We start from the raw sequence: 20,027 nt of genomic DNA, 5'->3' as shown, positions 1-20,027 counted from the left end.
TGGGATCAGTTGCACTGCCTTAGAGTCATTCTATCTGAGATCAGAAGAGCATTAAGCTACTCGTCTATCGGATTGATTGCAAGCTGTATGTTATGTTTTTATTAACACTAACAAGCTGGCTGAATATAAAAAGCAAGAACAAAGCAGTGATATCCCACAAACAATTTGCCACAGTAAACATCACATACTTAGTACAACATTGGAGATGTTGTTTCCATTTTGACATAGATTTCCATAAATAGATGGTGGACAATGACACAGACAATAGTCTTCTGTTGTGGCACTTGAGTTACAGGTTCCTCCATTTAGGCATGTGCATTTTCTGCAGTAGTCCATGGTTGTAGCCATGGTAGAGTTTGTGGGATTTGGATGAGAAGTAATTGGCAATGTAGAATTAGCAGAACTGACAGGAATAATTTGAGTTGTGGTATCTTCAACAGATGGATACAAAGTTGTTTGTCTTTTCTTCTTGAGAGTGGAAGCTGAAATAAGCAGTTTTGAAGCAGTTTTATCAGACTGAGTATGAGTAAAATTCAGAAAGGTGGTTTCCCCATGAGGTGTCGGTCCAGTGGAATTTTGAGGAACAGAAACATCTTGTCTGGTTGTTTTATATGATGTTGACTGCATTAAAGAAGAGCCTTCCGTTGGGGGACTGGTCAAATGTGATTGGTTTGGACTGGTTCTCTCAATTGGCAAAACTGAAATTGGCACAGAAGATGTTTTCTCGCTGCCTGAAGAAGAAACAAAGGGGACTGTCGATTCTTCAGAATGAGAAGTAACTGATTTGGAATTGACATGAGATGAAGTGTTTATTTCTACAGTGGATGGTTGGAGAGATGAGAACATGGATTTTGAAACTGTACTCAATATTCCTGGAGTAGAATGAAAAGCAGAGGAAGAAACAATTGGCAACTGTTTTGATGTAGAACCAGAAGACAATGATCTTGACGAAGCAAGTGATGAATATTTTGTTGAAATAGTAAAGGACAGTTGCGTAGATTTTACATGGTCACCTGATGAAGTCAATGCTGATTGTATGGGTGTTGCTGTTGGATGTGATGAACTTGCATGTATTGAGTGGATTTCAGATGGGGATATTGACAATGATGACATTTGTGCAGATGTCAGATGGGTCTCTGATGAAGACATTTTTACTGCTGATGTTTCAGCTGCCGCAGGATACGTTTCTGATGATGTCCCAGTTATTGATGATCGTTGGGTATGTACTGCATGGGATTGTAAAGAAGACTGAGTTATTGGTGATACTTGGGAAGTTGATGGCCTGGGTTCAGGTGTAGATGGAGTCACAGAGACTGGGTGCACAGATGGATAGGTTTCTGCAGGGGTTGATGTTATTGATAACAATTCTTTATCAGTTGACTGTGTCCCTAATGAAGTCTGTGTTACTGCTGACACCTGCGTTGTTGTGGGATACAATTCCGATGAAGACTTAGTTGCTGGTGATACTTGTGTCATTATTAGATTGCTTTCTGATGATGGCACAGTTTGGAATGACACATTATTCGTTGTTGGGTGTGTTACTGATGGTGTCTCCTTTACTGGGGACACTAGTGCTTCTCTTGAAGTGGTTTCTGGTGAGGACACAGTGCTGGATGATAGTTGAAAGATTGTTGGCTGAGATTGTGATGATGATTGTGTCATCAGTGTTACTGGGGTGCTTGCTGGATGAGATTCAGATGAAGATTGTCCTGAAGAGGTTTTCTGTGATGATCCCTGACTGGTCTCTAACAGGGTCTCAGTGATTGATGAGGATTCTGTTACCTTTGGATGGGATTCTGAAGAAGACCCAGTTATGGATGACACCTGTGCTGTTGTTGAATTGTTTTTGAATATTGAAGAATTTATTGATGTACTCTGTGGGGACGGAGAGGTTTCTGATGAGGCCGGTGTAGTTGATTCTTTCACTGTGGTTGGATGGGTTGCTGATGAATTCACTGTTACTGCTGATGCTTGTGTTGATGCAGGAGACAATTCAGATGCAGGCTCTGTTGATGATGAAAATTGTGTCAATGTTGAGTGGCTGCCCGGTGAAGACCCAGTTACCAATGAGACTGTTGAGGCTACTTGTGATGATCCCTGACTGGTTTCTGATGGAGACTCAGTTATTGATAAGACTTGTGTCACTGTTGGATGTGATTCCGAAGAAGGCTCAGTTATGGATGTGACTTGTGCTGATGTGGGATTGTTTTCTGATATTGATGAATTCATTGATACACTCTGTGCTGACAAATGGTTTTCTGATGAGGCTGATGTAACTGAGGAGGATTTCATTGTGGTTAGAGTGTTTGCTGATGAATTCAGTGTTACAAATGACCCATGTATTGGTGCAGGGGACAATTCTGATGAAGTTTCCATTGTTGAAGATATTCGTGTTGTACTTGTCTTGGTGCCTGATGAAGACCCAGTTATCAATGAGAATGTGTTACTTTGTTCAGTCAGTGCTGAATGTTTTGTGATCGATGATACTTGTAAAGTTGTTTGACTTGTTTCTGTTGAAGAGCCAGTTATTGATGGTACCTGTGCGGTGGTTGAACTGGACTCAGGTTCAAATGATCCTTGAGGCATTGAGTGGATCAGTGATGAAGGCATTGCCAGTGATGATATTTGTTCAGTTGTTGGATGTGTCTCTGATGATGACATTTTCACTGCTGATGTCTGTGTTATTGTTGGATACATTTCTGGTGAAGTCTCAGTTATTGATGATTGTTGGGTATATACTGTCTGGGATTGTGATGAAGGCTCAGGTCTTGATGAGAGTTGTGGTGTTGTTAGATTGGATTCTCCTGGAGCAAGTGTCACTGATGATGGGTGTGCAGCTGGATGGGTTTCAGTTGAGGATGACGCAAACAAAGAAAATTTGTTTTCTGTTGAGTGGGTCAGTGATGACGTCTGTGTCGCTGTTGACAGCTGTGATGTTGTAGATTGCATTTCTGATGAAGTCTTAGCTATTGATGACACTTGTGTCATTGTTGGATTGCTTTCTGAAGATTTCAAAGTTTTGATAGACATGTTCCTTGTTGTTGGATGTGTTTGTGATGATGTCTCAGTTACTGGAGACTCTGGTGCTTCTCCTGAAGTACTTCCTGCTGAGCGGTCAGTACTGGATACTGATTGTATCCTTGTTGGCTGTGTTTCTGATGAAGAATGAGTCGTGTGTGTCAATGGAGTTGTTGCTGAATGAGATGCAGATGACAATTGTCCTAAAATGGATAATTGGGATGATCCCTGACTGGTTTCCGGTAGAGACACAGTTGTTGGTGAGACTTGTTTCACTATTGGATATGATTCTGAAGAAGACCCAGTTATGGATGCCACTTGTGCTGTTGTTACATTGGTTTTTGATGTTGAAGAATTTATTGATGCACTCTGTGCTGAGGAATAGGTTTCTGATGAGGCTGGTGTAAATGACGAAGATTTCGCTGTGGTTGGATGGGATTCTGATGACGTTGTTGTCCAGCTGCCTGATGGAGACACATTAACCAACATGACATTGTTACTTTCTTCAGTCAGTGCTGAATGTTTTGTGATTGATGATACTTGTGAAGTTGGTTGACTTGTTTCTTTTGAAGAGCCAGTTATTGATGGTACCTGTGCCGTGGTTGAACTTGATGCAGTTTCTAATGACCCTTGTGGTGATGAGTCACTTAGTGAAGGGGATGTTGCCAGTGATGATATTTGTGCAGTTGTTGGATGTATCTCTGATGAAGACATTGTTACTGCTGATGTCTGTGTTGTTGTTGGATACATTACTGATGATGTTGCAGGTATTGATGATCTTTTGGCATGGGTACCATGGTGTTCTGATGAAGACTCAGTCATTGATGTGAATTGTGATCTTGATGACCCAGATTCTCGTGTAGAAGGACTCTGCGACGATGCATGTGCAGATGAATAGTTTTCCGCTGAGGACGATGCTAATGATGCCAATTCCCTTTGTGTTGTCCGGACCTCTGACAAAGTCTGTGTTACTGCTGATACCTGTGTTGTTGTGGGATACAATTCAGATGAACTCTTAGTTGTTGATGATACTTGCATCATTGTTGGATTGCTTTCTGATGATGACACAGTCTTCAATGACAAGCTCATTGTTGGATGTGTGCCTGATGATGTCGCAGTTACTGAAGATACTCGTGCTTCTCCTGAGATAGCTTCTGCTGAAGACTCGGTGCTGGATGAAAATTGTGTCACTGTTGGCCGGGTTTCTGAAGATAATTGAATCACCTGTGTCACTGGTGTTTTTGCTGGATTAGGTTCAGATGATGATTGTCTTGAATCAGTTACTTGTGATGATCCCTGACTGGCGTGTAATGGGGTCTCAGTGATTGACGAAGCTTCTGGCACTATTGGGTGTGGTGCTGAAGAAGACCCAGTTATGGATGTGACATGTGTTGTTGTTGAATTGGTTTCTGATGTTGAAGAATTTATTGATGTACTCTGTGCTGAGGAATAGTTTCCTGAGGAAGATGATGTAAATGATGAAGATTTCACTGTGCTTGGATGGGGTTCTGAGGAATTTGGTGTGACTGCTGACACTTGTATTGAAGCAGGGGACAATTCAGATGAAGGTTCTGTTATTGGTAATATTTTTGTTGTTGTTGTCCGGATGCCTGATGAAAATCCACTCACCAAAGAGACATTGTTATTTTGTTCAGTCGGTGCTGAATGTTTTGTGATTGATGATACTTGTGAAGTTGCTTGAAATGTTCCTTTTGAGGAGACAGTTATAGGTGCTACTTGTGCCGTGGTCGAACTTGAAGCAGTTTCTAATGACCCTTGTGGTGTTGATTGGATCAGTGATGAAGACGTTGCCAGTGATATTTGTTTAGTTGTTGGATGTGTCTCTGATGAAGACATTATTACCGCGAATGTCTGTGTTGTTGGATACATTTCTGAAGATGTATCAGTTGTTGATGATCTTTGGGCTTGGGCGCCATGGAGTTCTGATGAAAATTCAGTTGCTGATGTGAATTGTGATCTTGATGACCCAGATTCTGGTGTAGAAGGAGTCTGCCATGATGGCTGTGCAGACGAATAGTTTTCAGCTGAGGACGATGTTATTGATGGCAATTCTCTTTGTGTTGACTGTGTCCCTAATGAAGTCTGTGTTACTGCTGACACTTGTGTTGTTGTGGTATACAATTCAGATGACATCTTTGTTGTTAATGATAGTTGTGCCATTGTTGGATTGCTTTCTGATGATGGCACAGTTTGGAATGACACTTTACTCGTTGTTGGGTGTGTTCCTGATGGTGTCTCCTTTCCTGGGGACACTAGCGCTTCTCTTGAAGTGGTTTCTGGTGAGGACACAGTGCTGGATGATAGTTGAAAGATTGTTGGCTGAGATTGTGATGATGATTGTATCATCAGTGTTACTGGGGTGTTTGCTGGATGAGATTCAGATGAAGATTGTCCTGAAGAGATTTTCTGTAATGATCCCTGACTGGTCTGTAATGGGGTTTCAATGCTTGATGAATGTTCTGTTACTTTTTGAAAGGATTCTGAAGAAGACCCAGTTATGGGTGACACCTGTGCTGTTGTTGAGTTGTTTTCGAATGTTGAAGAATTTATTGATGTACTCTGTGGGGATGGATATGTTTCTGATGAGGCCGGTGTAGTTGATTCTTTCACTGTGGTTGGATGGGTTGCTGATGAATTCACTGTTACTTCTGACGCTTGTGTTGATGCAGGGGACAATTCAGATGCAGGCTCTGTTGATGATGAAAATTGTGTCACTGTTGAGTGGCTTCCCGGTGAAGACCCAGTTACCAATGAGACTGTTGAGGCTACTTGTGATGATCCCTGACTGGTTTCTGATGGAGACTCAGTTATTGATGAGACTTGTGTCACTATTGGGTGCAATTCCGAAGAATGCTCTGTTATGGATGTGAATTGTGCTGTTGTGGAATTGTTTTCTGATATTGATGAATTCCTTGACACACTCTGTGCTGACAAATAGTTTTCTGATAGGTCTGGTGTAACAGTGGAGGATTTCATTGTGATTAGAGTGTTTGGTGATGAATTCAGTGTTACAAATGACCCATGTGTTGGTGCAGAGAACAACTCTGATGAAGTTTGCGTTGTTGAAGATATTTGCGTTGTACTTGTCTTGGTGCCTGATGAAAACCCAGTTATCAATGAGAATGTGTTACTTTGTTCAGTCAGTGCTGAATGTTTTGTGATCGATGACACTTGTAAAGTTGTTTGACTTAATTCTGTTGAAGAGCCAGTTATTGATGGTACCTGTGCGGTGGTTGAACTGGACGCAGTTTCGAATGATCCTTGAGGTGTTGAGTGGATCAGTGATGAAGACATTGCCAGTGATGACATTTGTTCAGTTGTTGGATGTGTCTCTGATGAAGATATTATTACTGCTGATGTCTGTGTTGTTGTTGGATACAATTCTGGTGATGTCTCACTTATTGACGATTGGTGGGTATGTACAGCCTGGGATTGTGATGAAGACTCAGGTCTTGATGAGAATTGCAATGTTGTTAGATTGGATCCTCCTGTAGCAAGTGTCACTGATGATGTGTGTGCAGATAGAGGGGTTTCAGTTGAGGATGACGCGAGCAAAGAAAATTTGTTTTCAGTTGAGTGGGTCAGTGATGAAATCTGTGTCGCTGTTGACAGCTGTGATGTTGTAGATTGCATTTCTGATGAAGTCTTAGTTATTGATGACACTTGTGTCATTGTTGGATTGCTTTCTGATGATTTCAAAGTTTTGAAAGACATGTTCCTTGTTGTTGGATGTGTTTGTGATGATGTCTCAGTTACTGGAGACTCTGGTGCTTCTCCTGAAGTACTTCCTGCTGAGTGGTCAGTACTGGATACTGATTGTATCCTTGTTGGCTGTGTTTCTGATGAAGAATGAGTCGTGTGTATCAATGGAGTTGTTGCTGAATGAGATTCAGATGACGATTGTCCTAAAACGGTTATTTGTGATGCTCCCTGACTGCTGTCCAGTAGAGACACAGATGTTGATGAGACTTGTGTCACTGTTGGATGTGATGATCCCTGACTGGTCTGTAACGGGGTTTCAATGCTTGATGAAGCTTCTGTTGCTTTTGGAAAGGATTCTGAAGAAGACCCAGTTATGGATGACACCTGTGCTGTTGTTGGGTTGTTTTCGAATGTTGAAGAATTTATTGATGTACTCTGTGGGGATGGATAGGTTTCTGATGAGGCCGGTGTAGTTGATTCTTTCACTGTGGTTGGATGGGTTGCTGATGAATTCACTGTTACTGCTGACGCTTGTGTTGATGCAGGAGACAATTCAGATGCAGGCTCTTTTGATGATGAAAATTGTGTCACTGTTGAGTGGCTTCTCGATGAAGACCCAGTTACCAATGAGACTGTTGAGGGTACTTGTGATGATCCCTGACTGGTTTCTGATGGAGACTCAGTTATTGATGAGAGTTGTGTCACTATTGGATGCGATTCCGAAGAATGCTCAGTTATGGATGTGAATTGTGCTGTTCTGGGATTGTGTTCTGATGTGGATGAATTCCTTGATGTACTCTGTGCTGACAAATGGTTTTCTGATGAGGCTGATATAACTGAGGAGGGTTTCATTGTGGTTAGAGTGTTTGCTGATGGATTCACTGTTACAAATGAACCATGTGTTGGTGCAGGGGAAATTTCTGATAAAGTTTCCGTTGTTGAAGATATTTGCGTTGTACTTGTTTTGGTGCCTGATGAAGACCCAGTTATCAATGAGAATGTGTTACTTTGTTCAGTCAGTGCTGAATGTTTTGTGATCAATGATACTTGTAAAGTTGTTTGATTTGTTTCTGTTGTAGAGCCAGTTATTGATGGTACCTGTGCGGTGGTTGAACTGGAAACAGGTTCGAATGATCCTTGAGGTGTTGAGTGAATCAGTGATGAAGACATTGCCAGTGATGATATTTGTTCAGTTGTTGGATGTGTCTCTGATGACGAAATTATTACTGCTGATGTCTGTGTTGTTGGTGGATTCATTTCTGATGATGTCTCAGTTATTGATGATTGGTGGGTAAATACAGTCTGGGATTGTGATGAAGCCTCAGGTCTTGATGAGAGTTGTGATGTTGTTAGATTGGATACTCCTGTTGGAAGTGTCACTGATGATGGGTGTGCAGATAGATGGGTTTCAGTTGAGGACGACGCAAGTGAAGAAAATGTGTTTTCTGTTGAGTGGGTCAGTGATGAAATCTGTGTCGCTGTTGACAGCTGTGATGTTGTAGATTGCATTTGTGGTGACGTTTTAGTTATTGATGACACTTGTGTCATTGTTGGATTGCTTTCTGATGATTTCAAAGTTTTGAAAGACATGTTCCTTGTTGTTGGATGTGTTTGTGATGATGTCTCAGTTACTGGAGACTCTGGTGCTTCTCCTGAAGTACTTCCTGCTGAGCGGTCAGTACTGGATACTGATTGTATCCTTGTTGGCTGTGTTTCTGATGAAGAATGAGTCGTGTGTGTCAATGGAGTTGTTGCTGAATGAGATTCAGATGACGATTGTCCTAAAAAGGATAATTGGGATGATCCCTGACTGGTTTCCGGTAGAGACACAGTTGTTGATGAGACTTGTGTCACTATTGGATGTAATTCTGAAGAAGACCCAGTTATGGATGCCACTTGTGCTGTTGTTGCATTGGTATCTGATGTTGTAGAATTTATTGATGCACTCTGTGCTGAGGAATATGTTTCTGATGAGGCTGGTGTAAGTGACGAAGATTTCACTGTGGTTGGATGGGAGTCTGATGACGTTGTTGTCCAGCTGCCTGATGGAGACCCAGTAACCAACGAGACATTGTTACTTTGTTCAGTCAGTGCTGAATGTTTTGTGATTGATGATACTTGTGAAGTTGGTTGACTTGTTTCTTTTGAAGAGCCAGTTATTGATGGTACCTGTGCCGTGGTTGAACTTGATGCAGATTCTAATGACCCTTGTGGTATTGAGTCTTTCAGTGATGAGGATGTTGCCAGTGATGATATTTGTGCAGTTGCTGGATGTGTCTCTGATGAAGACATTGTTACTGCTGATGTCTGTTTTGTTGTTGGATACATTTCTGATGATGTCGCAGTTATTGATGATCTTTTGGCATGGGTACCCTGGTGTTCTGATGAAGACACAGTTATTGATGTGAATTGTGATCTTGATGACCCTGATTCTCGTGTAGAAGGAGTCTGTGATGATGGCTGTGCAGATGAATAGTTTTCAGCTGAGGACGATGTTAATAATGGCAATTGTCCTTGTGTTGTCTGGATCTCTGACAAAGTCTGGGTTACTGCTGACACCTGTGATGTTGTGGGATACAATTCAGATGAACTCTTAGTTATTGATGATACTTGTATCATTGTTGGATTGCTTTCTGATGATAACACAGTCTTCAATGTCAAATTCGTTGTTGGATATGTGCTGGATGATGTCGCAGTTACTGAAGATACTCGTGCTTTTCCTGAAATGGCAGCTGCTGAAGACTCAGTGCTGGATGAGAATTGTGTCACTGTTGTCCGGCTTTCTGAAGATGATTGAGTTATCTGTGTCACTGGTGTTTTTGCTGAATAAGATTCAGATGAAGATTGTCCTGAATCAGTTACTTGTGATGATCCCTGACTGGTGTGTAATGGGGTCTCAGTGATTGAAGATGCTTCTGGCACTATTGGATGTGATGCTGAAGAAGACCCAGTTATGGAAGCGACATATGCTGTTGTTGCATTGGTTTCGGATGTTGAAGAATTTATAGATATTCTCTGGGCTGAGGAATAGGTTTCTGAGGAGGCTGGTGTAAATGACGATAGTTTCACTGTGGTTGGATGGGGTTCTGAGGCATTTGGTGTATCTGCTGACATTTGTGTAGGAGCAGGAGACAATTCAGATGAAGGTTCTGTTATTGGTAATATTTTTGTTGTTGTTGTCCGGATGCCTGATGAAAATGCAGTCACCAAAGAGACATTGTTACTTTGTTCAGTCGGTGCTGAATTATTTGTGATTGATGATACTTGTGAAGTTGCTTGACCTGTTTCTTTTGAGGAGCCAGTTATTGACGCTACTTGTGCTGTGATTGAACTGGATGCAGTTTCCAATGACCCTTGTGGTGTTGATTGGATCAGTGATGAAGACGTTGCCAGTGATATTTGTCCAGTTGTTAGATGTGTCTCTGATGAAGACATTGTTCCTGCTGATATCTGTGTTGTTGGATACATTTCTGATGATGTCTCAGTTGTTGATGATCTTTGGGCATGGGCGCCATGGAATTCTGATGAAGATTCAATTACATTTGTGAATTGTGATCTTGTTGACCCAGATTCTGGTGTAGAAGGAGTCTGCCATGATGGCTGTGCAGATGAATAGTTTTCAGCTGAGGACGATGTTATTGATGACAATTCTCTTTGTGTAGATTGGGTTCCTGATGAAGTCAGTGTTACTGCTGACACCTGCGTTGTTGTGGGATATAATTCAGATGAAGACTTTGTTGTTAATGATAGTTGTGCCATTGTTGGATTGCTTTCTGATGATGGCACAGTTTGGAATGACACATTACTCGTTGTTGGGTGTGTTACTGATGGTGTCTCCTTTACTGGGGACACTAGTGCATCTCTTGAAGTGGTTTCTGCTGAGGACTCAGTGCTGGATGATAGTTGAAAGATTGTTGGCTGAGATTGTGATGATGATTGTGTCATCAGTGTTACTAATGTGTTTGCTGGATGTGATTCAGATGAAGATTGTCCTGAAGAGGTTTTCTGTAATGATCCCTGATTGGTCTGTTTTGGGGTTTCAAAGCTTGATGAATGTTCTGTTACTTTTGGAAAGGATTCTGAAGAAGACCCAGTTATGGGTGACACCTGTGCTGTTGTTGAGTTGTTTTCGAATGTTGAAGAATTTATTGATGTACTCTGTGGGGATGGATATGTTTCTGATGAGGCCGGTGTAGTTAGTTCTTTCACTGTGGTTGGATGGGTTGCTGATGAATTCACTGTTAGTGCTGACGATTGTGTTGATGCAGGGGACAATTCAGATGCAGGCTCTGTTGATGATGAAAATTGTGTCACTGTTGAGTGGCTGCCCAGTGAAGACCCAGTTACCAATGAGACTGTTGAGGCTACTTGTGATGATCCCTGACTGGTTTCTGATGGAGACTCAGTTATTGATGAGACTTGTGTCACTATTGGATGCAATTCCGAAATGGATGTGACTTGTGCTGTTGTGGGATTGTTTTCTGATATTGATGAATTCATTGATATACTCTGTGCGGACGGATGGTTTTCTGATGAGGCTGATGTGACTGAGGAGGATTTCATTGTGGTTAGAGTGTTTTCTGATGAATTCAGTGTTACAAATGACCCATGTATTGGTGCAGGAGACAATTCTGATGAAGTTTCCGTTGTTGAAGATATTTGCGTTGTATTTGTCTTGGTGCCTGATGAAGACCCAGTTATCAATGAGAATGTGTTACTTTGTTCAGTCAGTGCTGAATGTTTTGTGATCGATGATACTTGTAAAGTTGTTTCACGTGTTTCTGTTGATGAGCCAGTTATTGATGGTACCTGTGCGGTAGTTGAACTGGACGCAGTATCGAATGATCCTTGAGGTGTTGAGTGGATCAGTGATGAAGACATTGCCAGTGATGATAATTGTTTCGTTGTTGGATGTGTCTCTGATGAAGATATTATTATTGCTGATGTCTGTGTTGTGGGATACAGTTCTGATGGTGTCTCAGTTATTGATGAAGTCAGTGTTACTGCTGACACCTGCGTTGTTGTGGGATATAATTCAGATGAAGACTTTGTTGTTAATGATAGTTGTGCCATTGTTGGATTGCTTTCTGATGATGGCACAGTTTGGAATGACACATTACTCATTGTTGGGTGTGTTACTGATGGTGTCTCCTTTACTGGGGAGACTAGTGCATCTCTTGAAGTGGTTTCTGCTGAGGACTCAGTGCTGGATGATAGTTGCAAGATTGTTGGCTGAGATTGTGATGATGATTGTGTCATCAGTGTTAATAATGTGTTTGCTGGATGTGATTCAGATGAAGATTGTCCTGAAGAGGTTTTCTGTAATGATCCCTGACTGGTCTGTTTTGGGGTTTCAATGCTTGATGAAGGTTCTGTTACTTTTGGAAAGGATTCTGAAGAAGACCCAGTTATGGGTGACACCTGTGCTGCTGTTGAGTTGTTTTCGAATGTTGAAGAATTTATTGATGTACTCTGTTGGGACAGAGAGGTTTCTGATGAGGCCGGTGTAGTTGATTCTTTCACTGTGGTTGGATGAGTTGCTGATGAATTCACTGTTACTGCTGACGCTTGTGTTGATGCAGGAGACAATTCAGATGCAGGCTCTGTTGATGATGAAAATTGTGTCACTGATGAGTGGCTGCCCAGTGAAGACCCAGTTACCAATGAGACTGTTGAGGCTACTTGTGATGATCCCTGACTGGTTTCTGATGGAGACTCAGTGATTGATGAGAGTTGTGTCACTATTGGATGCAATTCCGAAATGGATGTGACTTGTGCTGTTGTGGGATTGTTTTCTGATATTGATGAATTCATTGATATACTCTGTGCTGACGGATGGTTTTCTGATGAGGCTGATGTGACTGAGGAGGATTTCATTGTGGTTAGAGTGTTTTCTGATGAATTCAGTGTTACAAATGACACATGTATTGGTGCAGGGGACAATTCTGATGAAGTTTCCGTTGTTGAAGATATTTGCATTGTATTTGTCTTGGTGCCTGATGAAGACCCAGTTATCAATGAGAATGTGTTACTTTGTTCAGTCAGTGCTGAATGTTTTGTGATCGATGATACTTGTAAAGTTGTTTGACTTGTTTCCGTTGAAGAGCCAGTTATTGATGGTACCTGTGCGGTGGTTGAACTGGACACAGTTTCGAATGATCCTTGAGGTGTTGAGTGGATCAGTGATGAAGACATTGCCAGTGATGATATTTGTTCAGTTGTTGGATGTGCCTCTGATGAAGATATTATTACTGCTGATGTCTGTGTTGTTGTTGGATACAATTCTGGTGATGTCTCACTTATTGATGATTGGTGGGTAGGTACAGTCTGGGATTGTGATGAAGACTCAGGTCTTGATGAGAGTTGCAATGTTGTTCGATTGGATTCTCCTGTAGCAAGTGTCACTGATGATGTGTGTGCAGATAGATGGGTTTCAGTTGAGGATGACGCGAGCAAAGAAAATTTGTTTTCTGTTGAGTGGGTCAGTGATGAAGTCTGTGTCGCTGTTGACAGCTGTGATGTTGTAGATTGCATATGTGGTGACGTTTTAGTTATTGATGACACTTGTGTCATTGTTGGATTGCTTTCTGACGACTTCAAAGTTTTGAAAGACATGTTCCTTGTTGTTGGATGTGTTTGTGATGATGTCTCAGTTACTGGAGACTCTGGTGCTTCTCCTGAAGTACTTCCTGCTGAGCGGTCAGTACTGGATACTGATTGTATCCTTGTTGGCTGTGTATCTGATGAAGAATGAGTTGTGTGTGTCAATGGAGTTGTTGCTGAATGAGATTCAGATGACGATTGTCCTAAAACGGTTACTTGTGATGCTCCCTGACTGCTGTCCAGTAGAGACACAGATGTTGATGAGACTTGTGTCACTGTTGGATGTGATGATCCCTGACTGGTCTGTAACGGGGTTTCAATGCTTGATGAAGCTTCTGTTACTTTTGGAAAGGATTCTGAAGAAGACCCAGTTATGGATGACACCTGTGCTGTTGTTGGGTTGTTTTCGAATGTTGAAGAATTTATTGATGTACTCTGTGGGGATGGATAGGTTTCTGATGAGGCCGGTGTAGTTGATTCTTTCACTGTGGTTGGATGGGTTGCTGATGAATTCACTGTTACTGCTGACGCTTGTGTTGATGCAGGGGACAATTCAGATGCAGGCTCTTTTGATGATGAAAATTGTGTCACTGTTGAGTGGCTTCTCGATGAAGACCCAATTACCAATGAGACTGTTGAGGGTACTTGTGATGATCCCTGACTGGTTTCTGATGGAGACTCAGTTATTGATGAGAGTTGTGTCACTATTGGATGCGATTCCGAAGAATGCTCAGTTATGGATGTGAATTGTGCTGTTGTGGGATTGTGTTCTGATGTGGATGAATTCCTTGATATACTCTGTGCTGACAAATGGTTTTCTGATGAGGCTGATATAACTGAGGAGGGTTTCATTGTGGTTAGAGTGTTTGCTGATGGATTCACTGTTACAAATGACCCATGTGTTGGTGCAGGGGAAATTTCTGATAAAGTTTCCGTTGTTGAAGATATTTGCGTTGTATTTGTTTTGGTGCCTGATGAAGACCCAGTTATCAATGAGAATGTGTTACTTTGTTCAGTCAGTGCTGAATGTTTTGTGATCAATGATACTTGTAAAGTTGTTTGACTTGTTTCTGTTGATGAGCCAGTTATTGATGGTACCTGTGCGGTGGTTGAACTGGAAACAGTTTCGAATGATCCTTGAGGTGTTGAGTGGATCAGTGATGAAGACATTGCCAGTGATGATATTTGTTCAGTTGTTGGATGTGTCTCTGATGACGAAATTATTACTGCTGATGTCTGTGTTGTTGGTGGATTCATTTCTGATGATGTCTCAGTTATTGATGATTGGTCGGTAAATACAGTCTGGGATTGTGATGAAGACTCAGGTCTTGATGAGAGTTGTGATGTTGTTAGATTGGATACTCCTGTTGGAAGTGTCACTGATGATGGGTGTGCAGATGGATGGGTTTCAGTTGAGGACGACGTAAGTGAAGAAAATGTGTTTTCTGTTGAGTGGGTCAGTGATGAAGTCTGTGTCGCTGTTGACAGCTGTGATATTGTAGATTGCATTTCTGATGAAGTCTTAGTTATTGATGACACTTGTGTCATTGTTGGATTGCTTTCTGATGATTTCAAAGTTTTGAAAGACGTGTTCCTTGTTGTTGGATGTGTTTGTGATGATGTCTCAGTTACTGGAGACTCTGGTGCTTCTCCTGAAGTACTTCCTGCTGAGCGGTCAGTACTGGATACTGATTGTATCCTTGTTGGCTGTGTTTCCGATGAAGAATGAGTCGTGTGTGTCAATGGAGTTGTTGCTGAATGAGATTCAGATGACGATTGTCCTAAAAAGGATAATTGGGATGATCCCTGACTGGTTTCCGGTGGTGACACAGTTGTTGATGACACTTGTGTCACTATTGGATGTAATTCTGAAGAAGACCCAGTTATGGATGCCACTTGTGCTGTTGTTGCATTAGTATTTGATGTTGTAGAATTTATTGATGCACTCTGTGCTGAGGAATAGGTTTCTGATGAGGCTGGTGTAAATGACGAAGATTTCACTGTGGTTGGATGGGAGTCTGATGACGTTGTTGTCCAGCTGCCTGATGGAGACCCAGTAACCAACGAGACATTGTTACTTTGTTCAGTCAGTGCTGAATGTTTTGTGATTGATGATACTTGTGAAGTTGGTTGACTTGTTTCTTTTGAAGAGCCAGTTATTGATGGTACCTGTGCTGTGGTTGAACCCAATGCAGATTTTAAAGATCCTTGTGGTATTGAGTCTTTCAGTGATGCGGATGTTGCCAGTGATGATATTTGTGCAGTTGCTGGATGTGTCTCTGATGAAGACATTGTTACTGCTGATGTCTGTTTTGTTGTTGAATACATTTCTGATGATGTCGCAGTTATTGATGATCTTTTGGCATGGGTACCATGGTGTTCTGATGAAGACTCAGTCATTGAGGCAAATTGTGATGTTGATGACCCTGATTCTGGTGTAGAAGGAGTCTGTGATGATGGCTGTGCAGATGAATAGTTTTCAGCTGAGGACGATGTTAATAATGGCAATTGTCCTTGTGTTGTCTGGATCTCTGACAAAGTCTGGGTTACTGCTGACACCTGTGATGTTGTGGGATACAATTCAGATGAACTCTTAGTTATTGATGATACTTGTATCATTGTTGGATTGCTTTCTGATGATGACACAGTCTTCAATGTCAAATTCGTTGTTGGATATGTGCCGGATGATGTCGCAGTTACTGAAGATACTCGTGCTTTTCCTGAAATGGCATCTGCTGAAGACTCAGTGCTGGATGAGAATTGTGTCACTGTTGTCCGGGTTTCTGAAGATGATTGAGTCATCTGTGTCACTGGTGTTTTTGCTGAATAAGATTCAGATGAAGATTCTTCTGAATCGGTTACTTGTGATGATCCCTGACTGGTGTGTAATGGGGTCTCAGTGATTGAAGATGCTTCTGGCACTATTGGATGTGATGCTGAAGAAGACCCAGTTATGGAAGCGACATATGCTGTTGTTGCATTGGTTTCTGATGTTGAAGAATTTATAGATATTCTCTGGGCTGAGGAATAGGTTTCTGAGGAGGCTGGTGCATATGATGATAGTTTCACTGTGGCTGGATGGGGTTCTGAGGAATTTGGTGTAACTGCTGACATTTGTGTTGAAGCAGGAGACAATTCAGATGAAGGTTCTGTTATTGGTAATATTTTTGTTGTTGTTGTCCGGGTGCCTGATGAAAATGCAGTCACCAAAGAGACATTGTTACTTTGTTCAGTCGGTGCTGAATTATTTGTGATTGATGATACTTGTGAAGTTGCTTGACCTGTTTCTTTTGAGGAGCCAGTTATTGACGCTACTTGTGCTGTGATTGAACTGGATGCAGTTTCTAATGACCCTTGTGGTGTTGATTGGATCAGTGATGAAGACGTTGCCAGTGATATTTGTCCAGTTGTTAGATGTGTCTCTGATGAAGACATTGTTCCTGCTGATGTCTGTGTTGTTGGATACATTTCTGATGATGTCTCAGTTGATGATGATCTTTGGGCTTGGGCGCCATGGAGTTCTGATGAAGATTCAGTTACATTTGTAAATTGTGATCTTGTTGACCCAGATTCTGGTGTAGAAGGAGTCTGCCATGATGGCTGTGCAGACGAATAGTTTTCAGCTGAGGACGATGTTATTGATGACAACTCTCTTTGTGTAGATTGGGTTCCTGATGAAGTCAGTGTTACTGCTGACACCTGCGTTGTTGTGGGATATAATTCAGATGAAGACTTTGTTGTTAATGATAGTTGTGTGACTTTTGGATTGCTTTCTGATGATTGCACAGTTTGGAATGACACATTACTCGTTGTTGGGTGTGTTACTGATGGTGTCTCCTTTACTGGGGACACTAGTGCATCTCTTGAAGTGGTTTCTGCTGAGGACTCAGTGCTGGATGATAGTTGCAAGATTGTTGGCTGAGATTGTGATGATGATTGTGTCATCAGTGTTACTGGGGTGTTTGCTGGATGAGATTCAGATGAAGATTGTCCTGAAGAGGTTTTCTGTAATGATCCCTGACTGGTCAGTTTAGGGGTTTCAATGCTTGATGAAGGTTCTGTTACTTTTGGAAAGGATTCTGAAGAAGACCCAGTTATGGGTGACACCTGTGCTGTTGTTGAGTTGTTTTCGAATGTTGAAGAATTTATTGATGTACTCTGTGGGGACGGATAGGTTTCTGATGAGGCCGGTGTAGTTGATTCTTTCACTGTGGTTGGATGAGTTGCTGATGAATTCACTGTTACTGCTGACGCTTGTGTTGATGCAGGGGACAATTCAGATGCAGGCTCTTTTGATGATGAAAATTGTGTCACTGTTGAGTGGCTGCCCGGTGAAGACCCAGTTACCAATGAGACTGTTGAGGCTACTTGTGATGATCCCTGACTGGTTTCTGATGGAGACTCAGTTATTGATGAGACTTGTGTCACTATTGGATGCAATTCCGAAATGGATGTAACTTGTGCTGTTGTGGGATTGTTTTCTGATATTGATGAATTAATTGATATACTCTGTGCGGACGGATGGTTTTCTGATGAGGCTGATGTGACTGAGGAGGATTTCATTGTGGTTAGAGTGTTTTCTGATGAATTCAGTGTTACAAATGACCCATGTATTGGTGCAGGGGACAATTCTGATGAAGTTTCCGTTGTTGAAGATATTTGCGTTGTATTTGTCTTGGTGCCTGATGAAGACCCAGTTATCAATGAGAATGTGTTACTTTGTTCAGTCAGTGCTGAATGTTTTGTGATCGATGACACTTGTACAGTTGTTTGACTTGTTTCCGTTGAAGAGCCAGTTATTGATGGTACCTGTGCGGTGGTTGAACTGGACGCAGTTTCGAATGATCCTTGAGGTGTTGAGTGGATCAGTGATGAAGTCATTGCCAGTGATGATATTTGTTCAGTTGTTGGATGTGCCTCTGCTGAAGATATTATTACTGCTGATGTCTGTGTTGTTGTTGGATACAATTCTGGTGATGTCTCACTTATTGATGATTGGTGGGTAGGTACAGTCTGGGATTGTGATGATGACTCAGGTCTTGATGAGAGTTGCAATGTTGTTCGATTGGATTCTCCTGTGGCAAGTGTCACTGATGATGTGTGTGCAGATAGATGGGTTTCAGTTGAGGATGACGCGAGCAAAGAAAATTTGTTTTCTGTTGAGTGGGTCAGTGATGAAGTCTGTGTCGCTGTTGACAGCTGTGATGTTGTAGATTGCATTTGTGGTGACATTTTAGTTATTGATGACACTTGTGTCATTGTTGGATTGCTTTCTGATGATTTCAAAGTTTTGATAGACATGTTCCTTGTTGTTGGATGTGTTTGTGATGATGTCTCAGTTACTGGAGACTCTGGTGCTTCTCCTGAAGTACTTCCTGCTGAGCGGTCAGTACTGGATACTGATTGTATCCTTGTTGGCTGTGTTTCTGATGAAGAATGAGTTGTGTGTGTCAATGGAGTTGTTGCTGAATGAGATTCAGATGACGATTGTCCTAAAACGGTTACTTGTGATGCTCCCTGACTGCTGTCCAGTAGAGACACAGATGTTGATGAGACTTGTGTCACTGTTGGATGTGATGATCCCTGACTGGTCTGTAACGGGGTTTCAATGCTTGATGAAGCTTCTGTTACTTTTGGAAAGGATTCTGAAGAAGACCCAGTTATGGATGACACCTGTGCTGTTGTTGAGTTGTTTTCGAATGTTGAAGAATTTATTGATGTACTCTGTGGGGACGGATAGGTTTCTGATGAGGCCGGTGTAGTTGATTCTTTCACTGTGGTTGGATGGGTTGCTGATGAATTCATTGTTACTGCTGACGCTTGTGTTGATGCAGGGAACAATTCAGATGCAGGCTCTGTTGATGATGAAAATTGTGTCACTGTCGAGTGGCTTCTCGATGAAGACCCAATTACCAATGAGACTGTTGAGGGTACTTGTGATGATCCCTGACTGGTTTCTGATGGAGACTCAGTTATTGATGAGAGTTGTGTCACTACTGGATGCGATTCCGAAGAATGCTCAGTTATGGATGTGAATTGTGCTGTTGTGGGATTGTGTTCTGATGTGGATGAATTCCTTGATATACTCTGTGCTGACAAATGGTTTTCTGATGAGGCTGATATAACTGAGGAGGATTTCATTGTGGTTAGAGTATTTGCTGATGGATTCACTGTTACAAATGACCCATGTGTTGGTGCAGGGGAAATTTCTGATAAAGTTTCCGTTGTTGAAGATATTTGCGTTGTATTTGTCTTGGTGCCTGATGAAGACCCAGTTATCAATGAGAATGTGTTACTTTGTTCAGTCAGTGCTGAATGTTTTGTGATCGATGATACTTGTAAAGTTGTTTGACTTGTTTCTGTTGATGAGCCAGTTATTGATGGTACCTGTGCGGTGGTTGAACTGGAAACAGTTTCGAATGATCCTTGAGGTGTTGAGTGGATCAGTGATGAAGACATTGCCAGTGATGATATTTGTTCAGTTGTTGGATGTGTCTCTGATGACGAAATTATTACTGCTGATGTCTGTGTTGTTGGTGGATTCATTTCTGATGATGTCTCAGTTATTGATGATTGGTCGGTAAATACAGTCTGGGATTGTGATGAAGACTCAGGTCTTGATGAGAGTTGTGATGTTGTTAGATTGGATACTCGTGTTGGAAGTGTCACTGAAGATGGGTGTG

The 20,027-nt window shown here is 41.8% G+C and overlaps 1 protein-coding gene across 4 annotated transcripts in view; it reads right to left on the bottom strand.

Annotated features, from left to right (window-relative positions):
• The window catches only part of LOC122540105 (uncharacterized), a 110,829-nt gene that overhangs the window by 18,126 nt on the left and 72,676 nt on the right, over window positions 1-20,027 (bottom strand). For all 4 annotated transcript variants that reach the window (XM_087980438.1, XM_087980437.1, XM_087980436.1 and 1 more), the window contains exon 2: window positions 189-20,027. This exon is cut by the window's right edge and continues 30,855 nt beyond it. In XM_087980438.1, coding sequence (XP_087836564.1) covers window positions 189-20,027 — 19,839 coding nt within the window. The remainder of the gene's footprint in view (window positions 1-188) is intronic.

Source organism: Chiloscyllium plagiosum, unplaced genomic scaffold (genome assembly GCF_037043375.1).
Source record: "Chiloscyllium plagiosum isolate Xiang-an unplaced genomic scaffold, Cpla_swu_hap1 HiC_scaffold_37, whole genome shotgun sequence".
In the NCBI taxonomy this organism is placed as follows: Eukaryota; Metazoa; Chordata; class Chondrichthyes; order Orectolobiformes; family Hemiscylliidae; genus Chiloscyllium; species Chiloscyllium plagiosum.
The sequence above is the reverse complement of the archived record's forward strand: the minus strand, read 5'-3'. Positions and strand labels throughout refer to the sequence as shown.